This window comes from Ursus arctos, unplaced genomic scaffold (genome assembly GCF_023065955.2).
Source record: "Ursus arctos isolate Adak ecotype North America unplaced genomic scaffold, UrsArc2.0 scaffold_19, whole genome shotgun sequence".
Classification (NCBI taxonomy): domain Eukaryota; kingdom Metazoa; phylum Chordata; class Mammalia; order Carnivora; family Ursidae; genus Ursus; species Ursus arctos.
Genome location: NW_026622863.1, coordinates 3,463,595 through 3,488,691, shown reverse-complemented (window position 1 = coordinate 3,488,691; position 25,097 = coordinate 3,463,595). Strand labels below are relative to the sequence as shown.

Below are 25,097 nucleotides of genomic sequence, written 5' to 3'. Positions count from 1 at the left end.
GCCCTTCAACTTCAGTGTGCACAGGTACCTGAGATGGAACCGAGAATTCTCCGTTGCTAGCAGGTGCCCGGGTGATGCTGCTGCCACTGGTCTACCGACCACACTTCAAGAAAAGGTGGCAAGTGATGTCATCTGAGTTGAGTTAGAAGCCCTTCCTTTTCGTAAGGCCAGGTGAGGGGTCCAGAGAGCCTGTTCCTTCTGTAGCTTGTAGATTTTCTAGCATTCCCATACACACTCACCTGGAAATCTCCCTGCTCTTTGATAACCAGACCAGCAGGTGGCTGTTCCAACAACCTCAGAGAGCACTCTGGATAATACTCAAGCCCCAGATCCACTCCCTTTGGACATTTTGGTGGGAGTCCGTGAAGGTGGGAGAACAGGGGTCACTACAGCTCATTCTCACTGAATCAGAGGTTGAAACTGACTGACTGGAGGGGAGAGAATCCCCAGAGGTGAAGTAACTACTGAGTATAAAATTGTCATACGCTCCAGTCGCCAGAAGAGAGTAATTGGGGTATTAGGCCAAAGCCATTTTAAACATGTTTATTACTGCAAGCTACAGAAGCTGCATGGGTAAGATCTTAGACACGCAGCTCTGACACTGTCAGCCTCTCCCAGGTAAGTTAACGCCGCCATCAACAGAGACAAAATGATACCAAAAAACAAACGATGGTGGTTTTTGCAGTGAAAACCAGGAGGAGTTCTTGACTGGGTGTTTGTCATGAAGTTACTTGAATGAATCCTGTTTTTCAAGGAGAAAATATTTTGACTAGATGACCAGGGTAAATACCCCATGCCCTCCCAGACACACCTCACAGAGCTTTTCTGTGGCCCTAGGACACATTTTTCCTGTCTTGTCATACTCAACCATTTCCTCAGGTTTTTTTCTTTCTTAGATGTATTCATTTATTTTAGAAAGCACACGTGCAAGGGTCAGGGGAGAGGGAGAGCAAGAATCCCAAGCTGCTCCATGCCCAGCACAGAGCCCGACACAGGGCTCCATCCCTGGGGCCGAGATTCCAACCTGAACCGAAGTCAAGAGTTGAACGTTCTACCAGCTGTGCTGCCCAGGCGCCCCTTCCCCAGGATTTTAAAGCCATCCGTCTCCTGCCAGTATGAGCCCTACAAGTCCGTTGCCTGAGCATGTCCCAGACTATAGTAGAGGCAGTGTGTACCTGGTAGGACATCCCGTGCGGGGCCATGCCACGGGGCAGCGCTGACCTTGTCTGAACAGGTCCCAACAACAGCTAATACAGGGTGTGCCTGGGGACCACAGGACCTGCACTTCCCGAGAGGGTGGGCACTGGTATCCACAGAGGGCCAGCTGCAGACCAGGCTCAAGCCCCATTTCCTAGAACAGGACGCTGACACTTGGGGATTGGCGTGGCTGAGACCGCACACCTGTTAGGACTGACTGGAGTACATACAGGGCTGCTGCGGTCGTTATGGCTCTCCAACCTTGCCCTTGGGTGCCATGTTTGACCTCTCCGTACTCCCTCTAGTCAGCAGACCTGCAGTCACACAGACTCCTACAGGCCTGTGACGAGCCTGTTCTCTCTTCGCAGGGAACGTAGCCGTGCTGTCTGCAGAGCAGAACCACAAAGTTGACACATCCATCCACTACAACATTCCCGAGCTACAGTCCTCCAGCCGGCTCCCTCTGCCCCAGCATAATGGGCAAGACGCCCCCTCTGGGAGGAAGGGCCCCCTCACGCAGGAGATGGACCAGGACTCAGAGGAGGATGAGGAAGACGGAGAGGAGGATGAGGAGGAACCCCCTAGGCGCAAGTGGCAAGGGATTGAGGCAATCTTTGAAGCTTACCAGGAACATATAGAAGGTACAATAAGGGAGGGGAGAGGGGGCCAAGGGCCGTGGGAAGAAAGTAAAAGCCTACTTGACCCGTCCTTGTGGGATCTCCCTGCCAACCCTGGGGGCCCTTCCAAGTGTTGGCACTGACACTCGGCATTCCTGGGGCGTGACTAGGTAATTTTCCTCTGCTGCTCTGCCTATGGCAAGAACTATTCCTCAGGCTTCTGCAGGTGCCCCAGTTTATGGACCGGAGGCCAGTGTCAGTGGAGGAATTTTAAAAGTACCAGTGCCTGCCACCACTCAGTGTGACAGCCCAAACCTGGGACATGCTCTCTGTGCTTGCTGTCTTCCATCACGCTTCTAAATACTCTAGCAGTCCTGATAGACTGTGACTACACACAAGGGTCCTGAAAACGGAAGGTTTGTGAACTTAGCTGAGCCCCAAATAGTGAGGCCTCGTCACTGCCAGAGCCTGCCTCCCCTCTAGTGCCTCCAGGCTGCTGGTAGGTCCCTCACAGGCTCTGTCACCCTCCATCACCCTCCTGGAGTAGTGCTCTGTGCAGGGCAGCGCACCCTCAGCAGCCACCACACACCTCTCCCCACCGGCCTGGTGCTTCAGGGTGAGGGGCGGTGGGTGGGGGGGTCACAAGGCCTGAGAGCTGTCCTTGTGCTTCTAGCACACTGGCTCTTTTCTCTGCTCCTCCATTTCCTCGAGAGGCATCTAGCTTGGAGGCTGCAATGCTGTGACTTCGGTGGCCCCCCGCCCCCCGGTCTGTGGAAGGGCAGGTGGTGAGCTGGGCGCTGACCGCTGGCCTCCCCCACACCCCGCACGTGCCATCTTGGCTGCAGCAGGGGGCTACCGGGGTTGGGGCTACCACTCCCTGACTCATGCCTTACCATTCAGAGAGTTTTCATTTTGAGCAGGGACTGTGAATCCTCTTCTCCATTTGATTATGGAATATCCTCGTCATAGCAAATCCTTTGAAAAAGCATTGTAAGCTAACACTTAAAAAAGGAATGTCTGTGTAGCCGCACGCAGCCTGTCTGCTCCCGCACTTTGCTCCCTCCTCCACGAGGAACCCTACTTTGAACTGCTCACTCCTTACATGTTGTTGCCTAGTGAATGCATACATATCCAGAACCAAGAGAGCATTTTTTTCAGAGTGAAATGTGTCCATCTTATCTGGATTTGGTTTTGGTGCCTTGTTGGGAATCCTTCCCTGCCCCAGGACATGATGATTCTCTCCATTTTCTTCTAGAATTCTTTAGGCTCTGCTTTTGTTAGGCCTAGAATTGATTTCTATGCATGGACTAAGGTAGAAATTCAACTTCATCTTTCCCCCCTGAACAGCCAGTTACCTTGGCAGTTTATGGGGTGCCATCTTCGCCCCCACCTGTGCCCAGGGTGAGCTGTGGCGCCCTCCTCTACCCAGCCGTCTCTGGGCCGCCCTGTGGGTGCACCCGCTCTGCTGCTCTCTGCTGTCTGAGGAGCACGCTCGGATCTGTGCTTCTCTGGCATCTCCACTGTTCTTGGCCCTTAGGGTTCCCCCATGGATTTTATGATCACCTTGTTTGTTCCCCAAAAAATTCTTGTTAGAATTTACAGTTGCACTGAATTTACAGATTTGGGGAGAATTAATACTTTTGATAGCAATGCTATAAATACTCTCTGATTATGGTATTAAATTGCACTAAACCATTTACCACGCGCCCCCCCCCCCCCCGTTTTTTTGTTGTTGTTTTTTGGTTTTGGCCGTAAGCAGTGTTTTTTTGGCTGTAAGCAACGTCCTTTTATTTAGATTGAGTTTTAGGTGTCAGTTGATTTATCATGGATTTTTTTAGTTCTTGTTTTCCCTTATTCCTTCATGATGATAGGTGGTCAGACTTTCTGTGAATCAAATTTAGTTCTTTCGAGTTTTTACTTTTTGTCTTGCTGCGTGCCTAGGACCTCTGGGCTGTTGAACAGAGCACAGCACTAACTAGAGCTCTTCTCTGGTTTATGAAACTGGCAAGAAATAAAAGTTCACGTTGGCTGCCGCGTTGATGGCACAGCACTGTCAGTTCATGTGGTGCCTAGGCCCAGGGAGGTGACAACCTTATTTTTTTCACCTTTGATGTTTTCTGATGTTGCTTGCTCCTTGCTGAACTTGTTAGTTCTTTTAACATTTTTAGTCTGTGTTCTTCAGTGGTGGGAGATGGGTTCTATTGCCCTGCATTTTGCTCCTGCAGTTGTTCCTGCTTCTGTAGCTCAGTCAGCTAGCCTTTCCTGGCTTTCACTCCTTTTATTAAACTACAAAAAAAAAAAAAAAAACTTCTCATTCCTGTAAAGTCTGTCACAGGACTGCGGGACTCTCCAGGTAGAGGGCTCAGCATTCCAAACTATTTGGAGTTTCTGACCCCGTTTTCTGTATAGGTTTCCACAACTGAGGCAGGAAAAGCTCTAGTAATGCGCCCACAAAGAGGCTTCTTACCAGCCTGGCCTTCATTCCCGAAACACTTCATAGAAAGCAGAGATTTATCCTTGAAAGTTTGAAGTCACTCCTGTTAAAACCAGGCCCAGGATCTTTTGGGAAGGCAGATATTTTCCTAATTAAAATTACACTTTCAATGTCCAAATTTATTCTGGCCTTTGTTTTCTAGCAGCTTATTAAAAGCTTTCATACCTAAACCTTTTCTTTTGAAAAATGCATTTTTAGACTGACTTCCTAATCTGCATGTCTTAAATAGCCTTTTGATGCTAGGTCCTTTGTCTTTATGCCACTGGGCTGGATTTCCCTGAGCAGTGCAGGGGGCTGGGGGCAGTGTGGTCCTAAGGAGAGCCCTGGCTTCCTGGAGAGGGCAGCCCTGGCTAGGCCCTTGGCCCCTGTGTACAGAAAACCTACCAACATTGCTTATCTTTTCAGAGCAAAACCTGGAGCGGCAGGTGCTGCAGACGCAGTGCCGACGGCTGGAGGCCCAGCACTACAGCCTCAGCCTCACGGCCGAGCAGCTCTCCCACAGCATGGCGGTGAGTCTCGGGTGCCACCCCCCTCGAAAGGGAATACAGATCAGCTTGGGGGGGGGGTCTTAAAACACCCCATGCTTTGTTTAATGTTGCAGTTTGTGTTCATCACCCCTACAGATGAGTTTTGAGGGGTAATGCTGCTCTTTGAGGAAGCTACAACTTGTAATCATTCGGGAGCCAATTGGTTCTCCAAGATTCAGCTAAGGAGGGAGGTGTTGTTAATTTACAGAATATTGATCCTGGAAGGGAGATGTTACTTGCATATCCCTCTGGGTGAGGCAGCAGCTGTATCCATCTCCCCCTACGAGTTTTTGCTGAGGATGGAAGAGGGTTTTAACAGGAGGAGCAAAGCTCTGGCACAGCTGACCCCTCCTACTCCTGGAGCCTGGCTCCACTGCTCTGTCAGCCGTGCGCGTGTATCCACGCCCTGGCTTCCTCCCGCGTGGGGACATGGGACTGTAGATCTTGGCCACTTCAGAGCAGCAGCAGTTTTATAATAGGGCGAATTTTTAAAATCTTAGGGGTGATGTTGAGCCAGCAGTGTACCCTGGTTCCATGGGAGTGAACTGGTTCTCCCAGAGACCACGGTCCGAATCCTGCGCCGGGAAGGGGAGGTCGTGGAGTCTAGAAGGTGTGCCTTTCCTCATGGCCCCCAGAGCATTCATGCATCACACCCATTTCCCTATTGCAAAATGAATGTTTTACCTCAATCTCTGTCTCCAGGAGTTGAGGAGCCAGAAACAGAAGATTGTTTCGGAGAGGGAGCGACTCCAGGCAGAACTGGATCACTTAAGGAAGTGCCTTGCGTTGCCTGCAATGCATTGGCCTAGAGGTTACTTTAAGGGATATCCTAGGTGACGGTTTCCCTTGCACTAGGCCGAACCTATAGTATAGAAATATTATCTATTTTATTACCTTGAATATTTAATATTTTTCACTGGGAGGTTTGAAGCTTAAAAAAAAAAAGAATGTGCCATGCATGAAGCAAAGGATTCCAGGCTCCAGACAAACGAACGAACTCGCCTTGACTTCAATGCAACTGAATCACCTTTGTCATTCAGCGAGCAACCAACGTAGGATGCCCATCTTTCTTTCTTTTTAAAGGTGGTTTTATTCTTCCCCCGGTCATTATTTTCGAATCTGAAAGTGAAGGCTCCCTTACCAACACTAAAACTTGATCCTTTATGGCCCCTGGGTGCATAAGACTGGATCAGACCAAGCGTGTTTTGTTCCTGGTGTGGCCGTGTTAGCACATCCCAAGAACCCAGTCTGCTTTCACTGTGGCGTGGGGTCGGCCTCGCTCCTCCCCAGGACTGAGACCTGCTTCAGCTGGAAGAAGGTGGGGTGCATTTCCGGTAAAGGGCTTATTTGTTTGTTACTTTTTGGCAAAATTTTTGAAGCAACAGGTCCTAGGAGCACACAAAGCAACAGTACTGAAGCCTCACCCAAAGGCTTTTCCCTGGAAAAGCTCTTCTCTAAAGTGCATCAACAAACTGAAGGTACCTTTTTATTACTCCGTGGGGGAAATGTACAGAGCTCTATGTATACATATGTTCACACCCACCAAATTGTTACTGCAGTGGGCTGTGTTTTCATACAAACGTAAATTTTGAGAGAAAAGTCAAAGGTGCTTCAGCCTTGTACTGTGTATATATATTAAAAAACAAAGTTTTGTATGTTTTTATTACTTTAATTATTGTTATAAAAAGCCTGCCATTTTTAATATGTGGTTTGGGGGGATTTTTGTTTGTTTGTTTTCCTGTTTGGGGGTTTTGTTTGTTTTTTTGCTTTTGTTTTTCTGGGCAAAAAAACTTGCTTTTAGTGTTTGTACTGCTGCTGGTCAGGACATTAAAATATTGAAGTGTTTTTAAAAATTAAAGAAGAAGAAAAGTAAAAGAGCTTACCACTGGCGCCTATGCGATCACTTCATTTTTGAGTTGCACCGGAAAGTGATGTAGAAAGCCATGTGTTACTTCTTACCTCCTCCTGTCCCCTCCCCCTGGCTCTGGACAGCAAACAAACAGAACCAGTTGCTATTGAGGAGGGGCTCGTCCCCAGGCGGGAACAAGCAGCTGCCATGTGTGCACCTGCGTGTGCACGCGGCTCTGTGGAAAGAACCGGTCAGGAAGTGAGCGAGTTCTGTGATAGGATTCTAAGGTGTCTTACAGCAGTCTGAGAACAGGTGCAAAGTAGAAACTTTAGAAGCTTTATTTAGATGCAAAGCTTTGTAAAAGCCTAAAAGTAGGGTAAACAATGTCTGAGCTGAACTCCTCCTCCTCTCGAACTTACTGTCATGAGCACAGGAGCGGCTAGAAACTAGGAATGCCATCTCAGTGCAAAGCAGTGTTTCCTTCTTGTCCCAGTTACTGCTCATTCAGGCAGTGTCTAATCTAGATCAAGCAGGTAATGTCTTGCCGAATGGGCCCACACCAGAGGCCAAAGCAGCCAGTGGTTGGTCTGCCGGGGGTGAGGGTGGAGGCAGGAATCTTGATGGCCGCTGTCCCCTTCACCCTGGGTCAGCGGAAGGGCTGGCTGACCTTCAGGAAGGCTACTCACTGCGATCAGTGGCCGCGCCCTCAGCCCCAGACCTTAGCTGTGCAGAACAGCTTGCTGGCAGATGGCACTGTGTTGCTTTATCTGTTCCCACAGCGTTTGCTTTGTATGTCTGCCAAGAATCTTCCAGTTATTAGCAAACTCAGACAAAAAGTGCCGCCAGTATTATCAGCAGTCAACAAGCGCCTTCCTCTCCACAAAAACGACTTGAAGAGAACGAAGGCCTGTTCTGTGGGCCTCCTCCCCTGCAAAGACATTGAGAGATCACCATGTTCCACAAGTGGGGACAGGTGTTCAGAGGGAGCTCTACTGCCAACAGGGAAAAACTATTACCGAATTTCTCTAAAGTCTGCTTGCTCCTTCTAGTCTGAAACAGCAAGCGTGAGAGCGACATCGTAGCAGCTCACTCCCTGTCCCCCACCATCACAGGAAAGGGCTAGATGCCCCTGCTAGTCAGCTTGGCCGTGGCCAGAGGAAACAGGAAGCCACAGCCCTTCACTAGCTAAGGGGAGTCCCTCGTTGGGGTTTTCTGTAATGGGGGGAGGTCGTGGGGTAAAGGGATGCAGCCATCCGGGAGAGGTCTCTGCCCATGGGTACAAGCTGTGTCCCTGAGCTAGAGGAACTGCTCTTGTCCCTCCGATTGAAAACCCCACCTTCCCCTGCCTTCCTGCTTCCATCACTCTGCCTCCCCACACTCTCACCTATCTGTAATAAGACAATCAGAATATAAACCAGTAAGGCAGCATGAAGAAACTCAGAAAAAGGTAAGAAAGCATCTTCAGAAAACAAAAGTGTACCATTAATGCTTTTTCCCCATCCAGTAATTTTCAGATGATTCAGAAACAGCACAGTAGCACCTAAGTCTCTTCAGTTTGGGCTTAAAATTTGACACACACATAACTTCTGGAGCTTTTTGTTTAGTTCACACTGAGTTTAAAAGATGAAGTTCGGAAGTATACCGAATTTGCTCTAGAATGGATTATGCAACTTCTGTCAGTATTTTCGTGAAGACCTCCGTCTCTCACGACCTTGTGTCTTCCTGCCGCACCTGGAAGAGAGGGCTGCCATCTGTCCTGAAGGGGATTTCGCTCAACTCGTGAGGGTGCTCTTCCAAAGCTGAGTCATGTGGTTCCACATTTAATCAGATCATTAGAAACAACCCAGAGCTCTCCCCAAAATTTGGCACTATATAACCTCATCATTTGGTAATGTTGTGTTTCACATATTTAGAGCCAAATCGACATAAAATAGGATCCTAATCCATTATCTCAGATAAGTGACCAAGATAGGACTGTTTTTCCCTATAGAAAGAATAGAGGCTAAACATTTAATTGGCATTAACATTCTAATAGATTTTATCCTTAAGGAAATTCCAAGAATATTAAAAGGAGCCCACACACACTTGCAGCAGCTGAGAATTACAACACAAGAAATCTCAAGATTATACATGGAATGACATTTTCTTTCCTCAAGTAGCTCACTCAATAAGGCTGCCAAATCTCAAAAATCAGATACCCCCTTTCCCTGTGAACTGTTTTTAAGTAGAAAATTCCAAGGATCCACCACAAGATGGAGATGGTCAGCACAAGCCGATTCTGTTACTCTTAGGTGTGTATTAGCCACTTCGCAGCCATCCCTGCACTCCTTCAAGGAAACCAGTTACTGCCTTCCTTCCTCAGTACCTGCGGTAGCCTCTTTGTCCCAACTTTTTCATCCAGCGCTTAAGTGAAACTCTGACCTCTGCCTTGACCTGAGGAAGGCTAATTGGTTGTGTTACTCTGTATGTACCCTGTGCTTAAGGTAGAACAGTACAACCAGTACATGGGAGGGAGGAAGACTGCCTCGGTCACTCTGGGGGCAGTTTAGATGCTGTGAAATTAAACCTGTTCTAAGTGTACTTGTTTGAATTAATTGTATTGTAATATTATTTGTTGACTGTAGTAATTAGGTATTTATGAATATATTGCTGTAATTTCTGACAACATCCAAAAAAATAAAATCTTCCTAAATCATGTTAAGAGGAAAATCTTTGTTATCAGAGGGCCAAAAAAAAAGTGGCGGGGTGGGGGAGAAAAGCTCAACCATCAAGCTTTACGGGTAAAATACGAAGACAAATTGGATAATAACCTCAGCCAGGTTTCAAGAGCACAAGGTCTTAAGGGGTGAGATCTAGGATCTACGAAACTCTGACCCTCCATGTGGTTTCATTCTAGAAGAGTCCCCAGATGAAAAGGCAAGTCCTGTCATCTGAAAGCAACGCTCTAGAACAGTCACCTTAAATGACAGACCAGGTGTTCATTCCTGGCCCTTCAGTGTTCAAATGATCCTCAGCTGTTTGTTGGAGGGACAGCTGGGTAGCGATATGGAACTGAGAAACCGTGCTCAAGTAACAGGAGGGCAGTCTGGGCTTTGAACACTGAAGGGCAAAAACCAGAAGCTGTTCTTTAGGCTCAGGTGATCGTGCATGTACGCTCTGAAAAGCCCTAGGGAGAACGTGCTCTGACGGTGCTACAGTCGAGAACTAGCTGGCTACAAAACGTCCTATCCCTTGTAGGACTCCCTCTACATTTCTCCGCTCAAGGTAAGGTCATTTCTAGAGCAATTCCAACCACTACAATTGAAAAGTATTGCTCCTAGGAAAAGAAATAGACCCTTGGTTGAGACACTACTGCCTCCAACTAGGTCTCTCCCCTCTGTCCACCAAGAGCAGTAATATGGGCCCGACTTTCCCTCCAAATATCTGGACTTCAGCCTCACACACCCCAGAACATGCAATCTGTTTTTCCCAGGCTTTTAAGTTTATTAACGTGAAAGATCTGCACAATGCACAATCGGCAGAGATAAAGTCACTGCAGAATCCGTACTCCTGTCATCCAATTTCTAGCTGTTCGCCAACACCATCCTTGTCTTCCACAGTCCCCCTGACTTCCTTCGTTCTGCCCTGGTGTTCCTTTTTGCTGTTTTCCTGGGGTCTTTCTCTTCTCATACAGGCTGTGTTTGCATGTCAATGTTTGAGTCTATTTTCTCTTGCATAATCCAAGGAATCCTAGATCATGCCAGTTGTCTTGCCACCACCAAAATGGGTTTTTAATCCAAATACAAAGATGACATCTAGTGTGGTCCTGTACATTGTGCTTAGTTTCTCCTGAATTCTTAGCTACTATTGCCTTCCTGGGGTGAAGAACATCAATGACCATCTGTTTCCACTGAAGGAGTCCAGTTGGTCATGAACTTCCTCATCTGACAGTTATTCTGTCATTCATGATGGTGGCTGAGCGTGAAGCAGCCAAGGGAGTTCCCCACCTTTCCTCTTGATAAAAACCTGCTACACTTAACCAGAAGTAGCCAAGAGAACGAGAGACACCCAGAAGGTCAGTCTAAAGATCACCCTTTCCTGCCACACATCTCCATATGGTCAGACCATTTTGGCCACACGATTTGCTCCCTTCACTTGGTAGTAACGCAGGGAAAAAACCCAACGCAAGATCTGGGTGGAGTCCGTCTTTATTGGGTTTAGATGGCGAACTGTGATCAACATTGTCACTCATCTGCCATCCTTCTCTATGTGAACAAGAGTCTAAATTTAGCCCAAGAGATCAGGCTCAAGAAAGGAAAAAAGCCCCAGGCCACACCGCCACTGCTGTATTGATCTTAACACAACATTTAATGTCACATGTGTTCATGCCCGTGACAATGCAGAGCAGGAGACCACGGGCTGTGCTGGGGAAAATCACTTGTTGTGCCAAGGCTGCTTCCTTTCCCCATAAAGAGAACAGCCGGCTCCTAAAGACAGATGTGGAATTAAAGAATGTCTCGAGGACTAAGCACAAACCTGTTGCTTTCCAACAATGTTATGAACCCATTCCTTGTTTCATTACAGTTTTTCATACATTCAAAAGGGGTTCTAGAACTCCAGAGATAATAGTACCTCAGTCATGTCTCGAGCACTCACACACCACCTGGCAAGCCTCTGGCCAGTAGATGCAAGGCCTTTATAAGTTCAGATCTTTCTCTAGAAGTCTTGAGACTGGATGCTTTCAGAAGGTTGCAGGTTTGTACGGAGTTTGTACATGTGGTTGAGTGCTTGTGTGAGGAAAGCCCCGCTGGTGTTGATTTCCATCAAGGTCAGGTTATCCAGCTAAAAACAAGAGAAAACCAACTGGGTTGGTGAGGTATGTTCGATTTGAGAAAATGTAAAATCTACTGAATAAAAAATAAGTAACCAATGAATAATATTTAAAAAAAAAAAAAAAAAAAAAAGGTGGGGCGCTTGAGTGGCCCAGTGGTTAAGCGTCTGCCTTCGGCTCAGGGCATGATCCCAGCGTTATGGGATCGAGCCCCTATCAGGCACCTCTGCTGGGAGCCTGCTTTTTCCTCTCCCACTCCCCCTGCTTGTGTTCCCTCTCTCGCTGGCTGTTTCTATCTCTGTCGGATAAATAAATAAAATCTTTAAAAAAAAAAAAAAAAGGGCACAGCTAGTAAACCCTGCTTGGAATAATCCAAGCAGACAGGATACTGGGGGCAATTCGTTGGCACCAGCAGGCAGCCACAGGCCTTCGTGGGCATACGAGGAGAGGCAGGTGCCATGGGAAGGGCCCCTGTGCCCCTGCCCTGCATGCACCTACCTTGGCATGTGCCTCCTGCTGTCTCACAAAGCTGTCAGCAGACACCCGCAGTTTGGCTATGCGAGTGTCCCACACATCCTTGATCAGGGTCCGGATCTCATCTGCTTTCGGGATATTGTCTGAAGCACTAAAAGCAGCAAGGCGAGGGGGAATCACATAAGGAAGCACTCGGTAAACTAAAGCAACATCCAGGTGGAAGTGGCCTATATTACTTTTTAAGTAGGTTCCACACGGAACGTGGAGCTCAGACTCAAGACTCTGAGATCAAGAGTTGCATGTTCCTTGGACTGAGCCCGGCAGTCGCCCACCCCCCCCCCCAGGTGGAAGTGGCTTTTAAAAAATTGCTGCTTGGCTTCAGGAAAACACAAGCAAAATGTGTTTTCCTTTGTTTTCAATTTTAAGATGTACAAATTTCTAGCAGTTAAGCTTGGTGCCAAGAAAATTCAGCCATGGGGATGCCTGGGTGGCTCCATCAGTTGGATATCTGCCTTTGGCTCAGGTCATGATCCCAGGGCCCTGGGACAGAGCCCCTCATCAGGCTCCCTGCTCAGCTGGCAGTGTGCTTCTCCCTCTCCTCCCCACTTGTGCTCTCTCGCTATATCTGTGGCTCTCGCTAATAAATAAAATCTTTAAAAAAAAAAAAAAATTCAGCCATGATCCACACAGTTCTATTCGTGCTCACGTAGCTGTTCCATGGCAGGCTGCAGTACAAGGACTTCAGAGAATAAGCTCTAAGTTGGACATCCTCCATTGCAGGGTAACTGAGTGTTCTGTGCTGTAGAATTTCCATCTTGAATGAATTTGTTTCAAGGGCTGGGTCAGAGGTCATGACTGCTATTGCTCATACCACAGCATTTATCCAAGGGCTTACAACCCACCAGGGAAAGAAGACAACGGCTCTATGCCAGGCACTACAAAGCATTTCTATCCTCCCAAAGCTCTGAAGACTAGGTGCTATCCCACTCCAGAGAGAAAATCAGAGAAAACACAAGTACAGTTACAGAAACCACAGACTAAATTGCAGATTAGCATAAACCGAGCCATACCAATACACGGCAAATTCTGGGTAAAAGTTTGAACAGGAGTCAGCAAGGGTCAGTGACAGCCTTCCTGTTGTGAGCTACATTTTGGATCTTGGATCCTTTTAGACCATCCTACTCTTTTTTTTTTTTTTTTTTTTTAAGTAGGCTCCACACCCAGTGTGGAGCCCAATGCAGAGCTTGAACTCACAACCCTGAGGTCAAGACCTGAGCTGAAATCAAGAGTCGGACGCTTAACCGACTGAGCCATTCAGGTGCTGCTTGTTGTGAGCTACATTTTAAACTAATCTTTGAAGGAAAAGACAAAGAAGAAGATGAAAGCAGAAGCTAACACTGTCCATCACCAGGCATGCTAGGAAAGCTGAAGTGGCCTCTCCATATGCTGAAAGTAGCTTGTGATTAGTAGCAGGGAATCAGTGGTATAAAATTTACATAGCGGGGGCGCCTGGGTGGCATAGCAGTTAAGCGTCTGCCTTCGGCTCAGGGCGTGATCATGGCGTTATGGGATCGAGCCCCACATCGGGCTCCTCCGCTAGGAGCCTGCTTCCTCTCCCACTTCCCCTGCTTGTGTTCCCTCTCTCGCTGGCTGTCTCTATCTCTGTCGAATAAATAAATAAAATCTTTAAAAAAAAAATAAAATAAAACTTACATAGCAGATTGTATGTAAGACCCAAACATTAGGATCTTATGCACTGACAGACAGGTTAAAGAACAAAGGACCCCATCAATTTGTTAACTGAAGTGCGGAACAGAGGTAAAACTAGGTTCCTTGGCCAAATTAATTACAAAGAATCAAAAAGCCGAAGTTTCAACAGAAACTGCATACATAAGATCCTGAACTTCAACAACTAAAGGTGAACCGGGGGCTCACCTCTGCTTCCATATTCTCCCTTCCAAGTCCCCCCTGCCCACTGCCTCAGAAGGCTCTCCGATTCATCAGATGACACACCCCTGCCCAACACCCTCCCTAGGACACTGCAGCCACAGAATAACAGCCTCAGCTCCCCGACTCTCCACCTAGTCTACACCAACCCCAACAACTCTGCTTCCCCAAACATTCCGTGCCCGTTCACATGTCCCTGCCTTCTACCTACAGTGTCCTCTTCCCTAGTACATTTTCCCTCCTTCTTCAAGCCAGGGACCCCTTCTCTGACACCACCAGGCATTAGGGCTGCATCCCATTACGGTCTGAACGGGACTAATCATGCTGCAGTGTGGGACTACTGGTTTACAGGCCCACACTGCTCCCAGACAGAGTGGCGCTCACGCCCATGTGACTACTTCCATTATCTAGTGGAATGCTTAGTCTGGCGTAAACTACAGTCTCATATCAATTTAAGGGCAAATCCATGTTACATACCCCAAATTTTCACTTGAATTCAATAGTGTCATTCAGTGGGGGCTCTTGCTCTAGAGCAGACAATAGGGACCATCCCAATTTTTGTTCTAGCTCTGCTCTTGTTTCCATCAATGAAAAGGAGCCCAGGGGGCACCTGGGTGGCTGAGTCAGCTAAGTGACCAACTTGGGTCTCCGCTCAGGTCTGGTTCTTTTTTTTTTTTTTTTTTTTAAGATTTTATTTATTTATTTGACAGCGAGAGAGACAGCCGGCGAGAGAGGGAACACAGGCAGGGGGAGTGGGAGAGGAAGAAGCAGGCTCTCAGCAAAGGAGCCTGATGTGGGGCTCGATCCCAGAACGCCAGGATCACGCCCTGAGCCGAAGGCAGACGCTTAACGACTGAGCCACCCAGGCACCCCTCCACTCAGGTCTTGATTGAGGTCACGAGTTCAAACCCCTCATTGGGCTCCATGCTGGGCATGGAGCCTACTTAAAAAAAAAAGAAAAAAGAAAAAAAGAGAACATGCTCAGGGCTTAAAAAGCTTGACATTTTGCAAATTACTGTCTAATAAGCAAAATCATCTACACTTGCTTGGCCCCCTCTGCTGATTTCATTCATTCATTCAACAAACACGTTTGCACCAGGCATCATACTAGTGCAAACAAGATGCAGTCCCTGACCTTTTTTACTTTTATTTTTTTAGAGGAAGAGAGCACATGCATGCACAGATGGAGGCGGATAGAGACTCTCAAGCAGGCTTCATGCCCAGCGTGGAGCCTGACACAGGGCTCAATCTCACAACCCTGAGATCATGACCTGCATCAAAATCAAGAGTCAGACACTTAACCAACTGGCCACCCAGGGGCCCCAGTCCCTGCCCTTTAGAACTGGAGTGGGGCTGGGAGGGCACAGCCTGACTAGTGATTAGAAGATTATAGCTGACAAATAACATGGGGACTACAGAGCTGCCAAGAGGACAGGCATCCTTAACCTGTGAGACAGCACCAATTAGGCTAAGCCAAAGGAGAGAACGGATAATAGATGGACCTACTGAACAGAAGAAACAGTATATGAAAGCCCTGAGGACCTTGGTATGTGGAAGGAAGTAAAGAGGCCAATGTGAGCCTGGAACCCAGGGAATCAGAGAGAAAAACTATAGGAGCCACAAAGGAGCCCAGCTAGGCAGTGCTTTGCATGCCATCATGAGGACTTTAGCCTAAACCCTGGACAGGCTCCAAGGAACAGGGGTGTCACATGGCAGCTCCATCTTTAAAAGTCCACTCTGGCTACAACGTAGAGAATGAATTAAAAGCCAGTGGGAAGCCAGAACTGAACATACGGGAACCAGAAGCTACACCACCACACTTTTTGCCACCAGTGGGTTTTCATTACAGCTAGGGTTCAGAGCAAGTGCTAGCCCTCTGGCCTTTCCTATGAAAGACATGCAGGAACTTAAATGCACATAGTGGAAGACAAAGGGGTAAAGCTTTACCAGTAAAACACAGCCACAATTAAGAAAAAGGCTAGAGAGGGAGCCCTGGGTGGCTCAGTCGGTTGAGTGTCTGCCTTCAGCTCAGGTCATGATCGCAGAGTTCTGGAATTGAGTCCCACATAGGGCTCCCTGCTCAGTGGGGAGCCTGCTTCTCCCTCTGCCCGTCCTCTTGTTGGCTTTCTTTCTCTAATAGGTAAATAAAAATCTTAAAAAAAAAAAATAAAGAAAAAGGCTAGAGAGGATAATGGAGACTCACGGGGTTCCATGTCAAGTGATAAAGCAGCAAGGGTCTCCTTAGGAGAGGGAGGGGTGGGAAAAGTAAAGGACAAATGGGAAAGCCCAGGCAAAAGAGTGTGTGCCACAAATGCCTCCCAGGCACTGACCCAGGGAAGTGGGTGGCCAGGGGTACTCGCCTCACCTCAGAGCCGAATGTGGAACAAGAAAGGAAGGACAGAGTGAAGGACGAGAATCAGGAGTTCCGCCTTACAGGTGGCTCTAAGGAGAATACTTACTGATTTAACAGGAGTTTGGTAAGTTCCATGTAGTAAGGGCTAGGCATAGGGGTAAAAGTTTCTTCCTTTCGTTCATGATCCCTAATCTTCTCCAACTTTTCTGAAATTCAGAAATGTATACATTTTACCATCACCATACCCAAAATATTTGTTTAAGCTTTCCAAATTTACTAAGTGTTTACATTACCTATTGGATCAACTAACAAAAACATGAAGAAAAAACATTTTTTGGAATAACATATCACTAACTAGATGATTCAGGGCCTATTTCCTCAAAAGTTTCTCTTAGAGGGGCGCCTGGGTGGCTCAGTCAGTTGAGCGTCTGCTTTAGGCTCAGGTCACGATCCTGAGGTCTTGGGATAAAGCCCCACATCGGGCTCCTTGCTCAGCTGGGCGGCCTGCTTCTCCCTCTCCCTGCCGCTCCGCCTGTTTGTGCTCTGTCAAATAAAGCAATAAAATCTTTAAAAAAAAAAAAAAATGTTTCTCTTATAGAAGGTGGTAAATTCGTGTTCGTGTTGCTGCTCTGGCCTACAGGATATATTACTGAAGAAATTATGTCTGAGTCAGAAGCTCTTTTCTTAGGGAAAGAAACAAGCATTCTACCTTTGATGCAAAAGGTGATGAGAGTAACCAGTGACTGGAGAAATTTACTTATATATACGAAGCCTTGTTCAGAGGGGAGCAAGAGGACATAAAACCACAGCCACTCCAGCCTGGGGGTGGGACGATGATCATGAAGGGCCTGAAGCCCAGCATCTAGAATCCAATAGTGGAGTCCCAATTCTACCCAGCAGCAGCACCCCTCTCTCCCTATCTTATGGATCTGAGAAAGTCCTGAATCTGGACTGGCCACTGATGCTGAGGGACACACACACAACTGTGCTGGGGTGGGGGGGCAGGGGAACGGGGTCTTTCAGTGATGGGCCCCCTTTTCAGGGGCCCTTGGTGCCATGCTGCAACCCAATCTATTCCCCTGCTCCATTCACCCTCTCACTCTAACCCAATGCCCTTCTGAGAGCCTGCACGCTCCTGCCAGCACACTGCTCCCAACCCCCTCTACACCTGTCTCTGTGCACGAGGAACAGACTTCCAGGTGTGTCCTGGACCTCCCTCCTCTCTGAGCTGCACCCAACACACCCCAGCAACTGTCTCACTCGAGTGTTTGCTGTTGCCCTCACTACTTAACCATTCCATCAAACTCACTGCAACATCTTCCATCTTAAAAAGAAAATCCTAGGGGTGCCTGGCTGGCTCAGTCAGTCGAGCACCCGACTCTTGATTTCAGCTCAGGTCATAATCTCAGGGGTCTAGAATCCAGTTGCGAGTCAGGCTCCCTACTAAGCAGGGAGTCTGCTTCTCTCCCTCTGCCCCTGGCTCATGTGCTCTCTCTTGCTCACTCGCTCTCTCACATAAAATCTTTTAAAAAATAAAAAATAAAACTAAGTATGGGCGCCTGGGTGACTCAGTCAGCTAAGCATCTACTTCTCGCTCAGGTCATGATCCCAGAGTCCTGGAATCCAGCCCCATGTCAGGCTCCCTGCTCAGTGGGGAGCCTGCTTCTCCCTCTCTCTCTGCCTCTCTCCGCCAGCTCATGCTCTCTGCTTTCTCTAATAAAATCTTTAAAAAAAATAAGGGACACCTGGGTGGCTCAGTTGGTTAAGCATCTGCCTTCAGCTCAGGTCATCATCCCAGGTCCTGGGACCAAGTCCGCATTCTGCTCCTTGCTCAGCTCAGCGGGGAGCCTGCTTCTCCCTCTGCCTGCTGCTCCTCCTACTTGTGCGTGCTCTCTCTCCCTCTCTGACAAATGAGTGAATAAAATCTTTAAAAAAAATAAAATAAAATAAAATAAAATAAAATAAAATAAGGGGTGCCTGGGTGGCTCAGTCATTCAGCTGAGCATCAGCCTTTGGCTCAGGGCATGATCCTAGAGTCCTGGGATCGAGCCCCACATCAGGCTTTTCCACTGGGAGCCTGCTTCTTTCTCTCCCACTCCCCCTGCTTGTGTTTCCTCTCTCACTGGCTGTCTTCTGTCAAATAAATAAATAAATAAAATACCTTTAAAAATAAAAATAAATAAAAAAAAGACTGTTTAAATAAAGTAAATAAAAAAAACCTTAGTAAGTGAAATAAGTCAATCAGAGAAAGACAATGATCATATGACTTCAGTCATGTGGAATTTAAGAAACAAAACAGGATCATAGGGGAAGGGAGAGTAAAATAAGACGAAATCAGAGAGGGAGACAAACCATAAGAGACTCTTAACTATAGGAAATAAACTGAGGGTCGCTAGAGGGGAGGTAGGTGGGGGGACGGGGTAACAGGGTTATGGGCATTAAGGAGGGCACGTGATGTAATGAGCACTGGGTGTTACATGCAACTGATGAATCACTGAACTCTACCTCTGAAAGTAATAATACACTATATGTTAATTAACTGAATTGTAAAATTATTTTAAATTTAAAAAATTAACTCTTAAAAAAAAAAAAAAACCCTCCCAACGCCAGCTACCAAACCTTTTTTTTTTTCAAGAGTTAACTTCCTTTCTTCGACCACTCAGGTGGGTGTCTATTCTACCCCTCTACCAACAATACTCAACACCAAGGCCCACGACCTCTGCTCAGCTGAGCCCAATAGTTCCATCTGTCTTCACATCTGACAAAGATTAATCCTTCTTGGAGGATATTTATCATCTGATTTCTGGAAGACCACACTGAGTTCTCTTATCTCAGATTCCTCCAAGCCGTCCTGACCTCTCAACACTGGGGGTAGCTCAGTGCTCAGATCCCTGACCCCTTCACCACCTAAACTCACATCCCATGTGATGTCATCCTGCCGCATTTGAGCATTCATGAGGACTTCCACATGTGTATCCCCAAATAAGCCCCTTCACCGAATTCCTAAGTACTCCTGCCCACAGTACTTCTACCTAGTTATCTAATAGGCACCTCCGGTGTGACACGGTCAAACCCTGGTCCCTACCCCAGCACTCATGCTCCCGCAGCCTTCCCCAACTCAGGACACAGCAACTCCATGTCCTTTGGTACTTTGGGCCAGCAACACCGGCAGTCATTCTTCACTCTCCTCTCTCAGATCCCACAGCCTGTCCTTCAGCAAATCCTGCAGATTCTTCCTTCGAAAGACACCTGGACTCCAACCATGTCTGCCCACCTCCAGCAACTGGTCAAACTACTCACAGCCTGGGTAACTTCCTCCTGCCCTCTTCCCACACACATCTTCTCTATACAGTTGACAGATTCTTTTCTAGCATCTAAATCAGAGTATGAAATACTGCTGTTCAAACTGCGATGAATCAAACAGACTGATGTCACCCAGTGTTGGCCAGGATGTGGAACACTGGGAACTCTCACATGTTTCTGGTGGGATCAGAATAGCTCAATCACTCTGAAGGGCTGGGTGGCAGTTTCCTATAAAGTCAACCACGGTCTGACCTATGACCCTAGGTATTCTACCCAAGAGAATTGAAAACATGTGTCCACAAAAAGACTTAGGAATGTTCGTAACAGCCTGATTAGCAATAGCCAAAAATGGGAAACGATCCAAACATCCACCAAAAGCAGAATGGGTGACCCAACCGTGGAATACTCTACCATGAATGCAATAGTACTTAGCAATAAAAGAACGATGTAATGCTAAGTGCAACTACGGGAACGAATCTCAAATACAGTGTCAGAGTGGTGCCTGGGTTGTTCAGTTGGCTGAGTGCCCAATTCTTGGTTTCAGCTCAGGTCATGATATCTGGGTCATGGGCTAGAGGTCCTTGCTTAGTGGGGAGTCTGCTTGGAGATTCTCTCCATCTGCCCCTTCTCCTACTCACAAGTGTGAACTCTCAAATCTTTAAAAAAAAAAAAAAAAAAAAAAAAGGCACCTGAGGGGTTCAGTTGGTTAAGCGTCTGCCTTCAGCTCTACTCATGATCCCAGGGTCCTGGGATGGAGCCCCAAGTAGGATCCCTGCTCAGTGGAGAGTCTGCTTCTCCCTCTCCCTTTGCCTATCACCCCCGCAGCTTGTTCACTCTCTGTCAAATAAGTAAGGTCTTTAAAAACAAAACAGCATCAGAGAAGACAGTCAAAAACGGATTAACTAGGTGATCCCATTCATAGGACAAGAGCAGACAGAACTCTGCAGTGGCAGAATTAGAGGGCAGCTGGCATGCTCTACTGACCAACTAGTGAGGTTTCACTACTGCTCACCCCAGCATGGCTCTGGCCTGTGAAAAAGCTCAGGCTAACTCTCTCCACACTTTTCTGACTGGCCTGCAATGAGGCGGACTCTTGCCCCTATCACCTTCGGTTTGGACAGGCCGAAACTGCCTGAGGGAGATGCAGCGCTAACAGCCAGACGTGGAGGGGTTCACTGACAAAGAGCCCCTTAGCAAAAGGAACTGGGATTGGGAGTTTCCCTTTGTTGCAGACCCACCAGGGCCACCCCCTCACCCCCTCCCCTTTAGGACCAGAAAGAAAAAAAGCCCAATCTTTCTGAAACTGTATTTGAGACTGCCCGGCTCATAGCATCCTTGGTTTTTTGGTTTTTGGTTTTTTTTAAAGATTTTATTTGAGAGTGAAAGAGAAAGAAAGAGAAAACACAGGCAGGGGAATCAGCAGGCAGACGGAGAAGCAGGCTCCTCGCTGAGCAAGGAGACCAACGCGGGACTCGATTCCAGGACCCTGGGATGATGACCTGAGCCGAAGGCAGACGCTTAACCGACTGAGCCACCCAGGGGTCCCAAAGTGTCATTGCTTCTAGGAAAGAAGTATCCCCAACTGATTCCCAATTTAGAGGGGATAATCAAAATCACTCAGAGGCTTCTCAAACTCTACATCCCCCTCCCCATTCCAAATAAAATCAATGTTCCTTGCTATAATGAGCCACTTTTGTCTCTGAGATAGAAGATTGCCAAGGCTCAGGATAAAGTCGGTCTGCATCAATACATCAGTTTCTTTTTTAAAGATTTGAGAAAGAGTTTGTGCGAATGAGTGGGGGGAGAAGCAGAGGGAGAGGGAGAAGCAGACTCCCCACTCAGCAGTAAGCCCACCCCAGGGCTTGATCCCAGGACCCTAATATCATGACCGGAGTCAAATGCAGACGCTTAACCAAGTGAGCCACCCAGGCACCCCCATCATTTCATTAATAAGACATAATTAATGCACCATACAATCCACCCGTTTAAAATGTACAATTCAGGGGCGCCTGGGTGGCACAGTCGGTTAAGCGTCTGACTCTTGGTTTTGGCTCAGGTCATGATCTCATCAAGGTCATAGGATGGAGCCCTGCATCAGGCTCAGAGCTCGTTGCTGAGTCTGCTGAAGATTCTCTGTCCCTCTCCCTCTGTCCCTTGAGCTTTTGCTCCAAAATAAATAAATCTTAAAAAAAATAAAATGAAAAAATAAAACGTACAATTCAATAGTTTTTAGTATATTCAGAGTTGTAGGTGATCTTTGTACCTTTTCTTTTTTTCACTTAGCATAATGTTTCTAGGTTCATTCAGTTGTAGCACGAGCAGGACTTCATTCCTTTACATAGCTGAATAATACTCCCTTGTTTGGATGATGCATTATTTTCATGCATTCTGTTCAATGTGAGAGGACTCTACGCCTTAACATGCTAGTCTACACGTGGGGCTCAAACTTACAACCTTGAGTTCACTCACGATCCCAAAGTAAAGAGTTGTGTGCTCTACTGACTGAACCAGCCAGGCACCTCTGGTTATTTTTTGAAAGTTAAAAGAAATGCTTCTTCAAAGTCATACACTATTTTTTATTTTATTTCAATTTTATTTTTTTAAGATGTTATTTGACAGAGGGAGAGAGAGAGAGAGAGGGAAAGAGAGAGGGAAAGAGAGCGAGAGAGCGAAAGAGAGCGAGAGAGAGAGAGAGCGAGAGAGAGCGAAAGAGCGAGAGAGAGCGAAAGAGCGAGAGAGAGCGAAAGAGCGAGAGAGAGCGAAAGAGCGAGAGAGAGTGAGAGAGAAAGAGCACGAACGGGGGGTGGGAAGGAGAGGGAGAAGCAGGCTCTCCACTAAGCAAGGAGCCCAATTCTGGGCTCAAACCCACAACCCTGGGGTCATGACCTGAGCCAAAGGCAGATGCTTAACCTGCTGAGCCCCCCCAAGGTGCCCCACAACAGTCTTAATTTTATTTTTTTTTTAAGATTTTTATTTGAGACCATGCATGTGAGCACAAAAGCAGGGAGAGGGAAAAGCAGGCTCCCTGCTGAGCAGGGAGCCCATTGTGGGACTCAATCCCAGGACCTGGGATCATGACCTGAGGAGGCAGAATTTTAAGCAATTTAGCCATCTAGGCATCCCAATATTCTTAATTTTAAAGCAAGTTGAAATATCTTAAAATCAAAATCTGAGCGAAATTTGATACAGATGCCTCAAACTAACATGACATTAGTAATAGTGGTCAGCAAACTAACAGGTGAAACTCCAACCACTCATTAATTTCAGCTGACCAGTGGATGATGGAGTAGGTGGAAAGGGCCTGGGGCTTCCATTTGAGGGAGGGTGTCACCTGGCCCTGCTCCACCCAGGTCCTTACCCACATCCATCCACTCGGGAGGAATCAGCCGACACTTCTGTCTCTGTTTCAGGTTAATTGCCAGCCACAGAGGCACTTCCACTGGTAAACCAGGGTTAAAAGGCCCCAGGTCCCCCTGCCAAAGGAAAACCAAGTCCTGGTCAGACAAAACAGGGCAAAAGGCACTACCGGACCCCACTGCTGTCCAACAAGGCAAAGGGCATTCCAGAAAAGTCTAACGCCCAACTGTGAACACACTCCCAGTGCGGCAGCTCCGGGCGAGCGCTCACGCCCCAAGCGCGGGCCTCACGGGCACACCCGGCCAACCCACCTGAGCCCGGGTTCCTGCCAACCCCTCAGAACAGCTGAGGCACTGGGCCCAGGCTGCGAAGCTCGCCCATCCCTGCGACCCTCTGCGTCCCCCCAACCCATAGCCTTCCCCACCCACCCCGCCACCGACCACTCGGCGTCTTCCTCCCCGGTAGCCCCCATATTCTACCCCCCAGCCTCCTCCGTACGCCCCCCGACCACTCGGCGTCCTCCATCCCGTACGTCCCCCCACTCGGGGTCCCCGCACCACTCGGGGTCCCCGCACGCCGTACGCCCCCCGACCACTCGGCGTCGCCCCCCGCATACCTCTCGTACTCCACCCCGCCCCCCCCTCCGCGTCCCCCCTCTCAGGTATTCTCCCCAACCGCTCCGGGTGCCCCCCGACCCCGACCACTCGGCGAGTCGGAGGCCGGGGGGGGTGTCAGCGGAAGCCCCAACGCTACCGCCTCTGGCCGGCGCTTGGGCCTGAGGACAATGGCCGACCCAGCCCTTACCCCGATGAGGTAAATCTTGTCTAGGCTGAAGTTTGGGATTATGGTGACCAGCTCCTTCTCGGCCAGAAACTCCACCTCCGCCGCGTCCATGCTGGCCACAGCAACCCGCCCGGGACACGCCGCCGCCGGCCGCCCCTCACCAGCCGAGGGTGAAGGATCGTGGCAGCTCCTTTCCCGCCAATACGCGGGGCCCACCCCCCCGGCCGGAAGAAGCCTATAGCAATAGGCCAGCCAATTGGCCAGCCAATAGCGACGCGGCACTCTCCCCGTGGCGGCGGGAGGCGGGGACCGCGGTCGCTTCGAGCCCACGGATTGGCGAACGTCAACGAGGCTAAGCAGACTACGCCCACAGCGTCCCCGCTCGGTCCTCCTCGAGACAGGCCCGGCCCCGCCCCCCGCCCTCTTCTCGTGGGCGGGGCACAGCGCGGTGCACCTGGCGCTGTGGGCCTTCCTGGTGCGTCTCCACGCTTCCATGTCCCTTCACCTGTCACGGGCGCCTACACTGAGTCAAACTGGAGGTGGAGTTCGGGGCACGTGGACACCGGGTCCCGCACCCGGCCAGAAGTAAATGCATTTATTATTAGGTCATGGCTGTGACCGGCTAGACGAATGGGGCCCTTGCTTCCCTTAACTTAACAATCTTCTCTCTTTACATGTTGGTTAGAACCTATAAAAAGGCAGATTCCCCCGCCCCACGTACATCTTCCGATTCAGAAACTCAGAATGTGTGCTTTGGCAAGCATCCCAGGTGAGACTCAGAAAAGGCAGGTTTGCACGGCTTCTCTGTCCATCCCTTTATACACTGGGCTTGTGTGAAACCTAATAGCAGTGGTTCTCACACTCTGTTCTGTGTCAGAATCCCCTAGAAGATTCTGAGTGTTAACATGTACACTCCGGGGGAGGGGTTGGGGGGGCTGGGTGGTTCAGTGGGTTAAGTGTCTGTCTTCCGTCTCTCAGGTCATGATCTCAGCGTCCTGGGATCCAGTCCCCGCATCAGGCTCCCTGGTCAGCGGGGAGTCTGCTTCTCCCTCTGCCCCTCCAGCCACTTGTGCTCCCTCTTTCTCTCAAATAAATAAAAAGAAAAAAAAAGAAAGAAAAGAAACATGCACACTCCTGGAGAATTCTAAGTCAGGGGTCTGGGGTGAGGACAGAAAACTGAATTTTAACCAGGCCAGAAAACTTCCTGGGAGTGAAGCTGCCAGGGCAGGCTGTTAGGGACAGGCAGTGGGCTGAATTTGAACCCTTGATCATTAGGCCCTGCAAAAACACACAGGAGACAGGAGGATTCCAGTGTTCTGAATCCCCACCGGAAAGCTGCCCCACCCCAGATAACCCCATGCTTTCCTCCCTAAGCCCCCTGAAACC

At 48.5% G+C, this 25,097-nt stretch overlaps 2 protein-coding genes across 7 annotated transcripts in view; one reads left to right on the top strand and one right to left on the bottom strand.

Moving 5' to 3' along the window:
- Positions 1-9,379, top strand: part of GSE1 (Gse1 coiled-coil protein) — a 407,885-nt gene extending 398,506 nt beyond the window's left edge. For all 6 annotated transcript variants that reach the window (XM_044382349.3, XM_044382350.3, XM_044382348.3 and 3 more), the window contains 3 exons: positions 1,566-1,838; positions 4,714-4,817; positions 5,538-9,379. In XM_044382349.3, the coding sequence (XP_044238284.3) occupies positions 1,566-1,838; positions 4,714-4,817; positions 5,538-5,672 (512 nt within the window). In that variant the 3' untranslated portion in view covers positions 5,673-9,379. The remainder of the gene's footprint in view (positions 1-1,565; positions 1,839-4,713; positions 4,818-5,537) is intronic.
- Positions 6,585-23,906, bottom strand: GINS2 (GINS complex subunit 2). Its single transcript, XM_057314681.1, has 5 exons — positions 23,733-23,906; positions 22,930-23,044; positions 16,375-16,474; positions 11,993-12,119; positions 6,585-11,505 (listed from the first exon to the last, which is right to left on the bottom strand). The coding sequence occupies exons 1-5, from the start codon at positions 23,820-23,822 to the stop codon at positions 11,380-11,382; spliced, it is 558 nt and encodes a 185-aa protein (XP_057170664.1). The 5' UTR covers positions 23,823-23,906; the 3' UTR covers positions 6,585-11,379.
- Between the last annotated feature and the right edge of the window lie 1,191 nt (positions 23,907-25,097).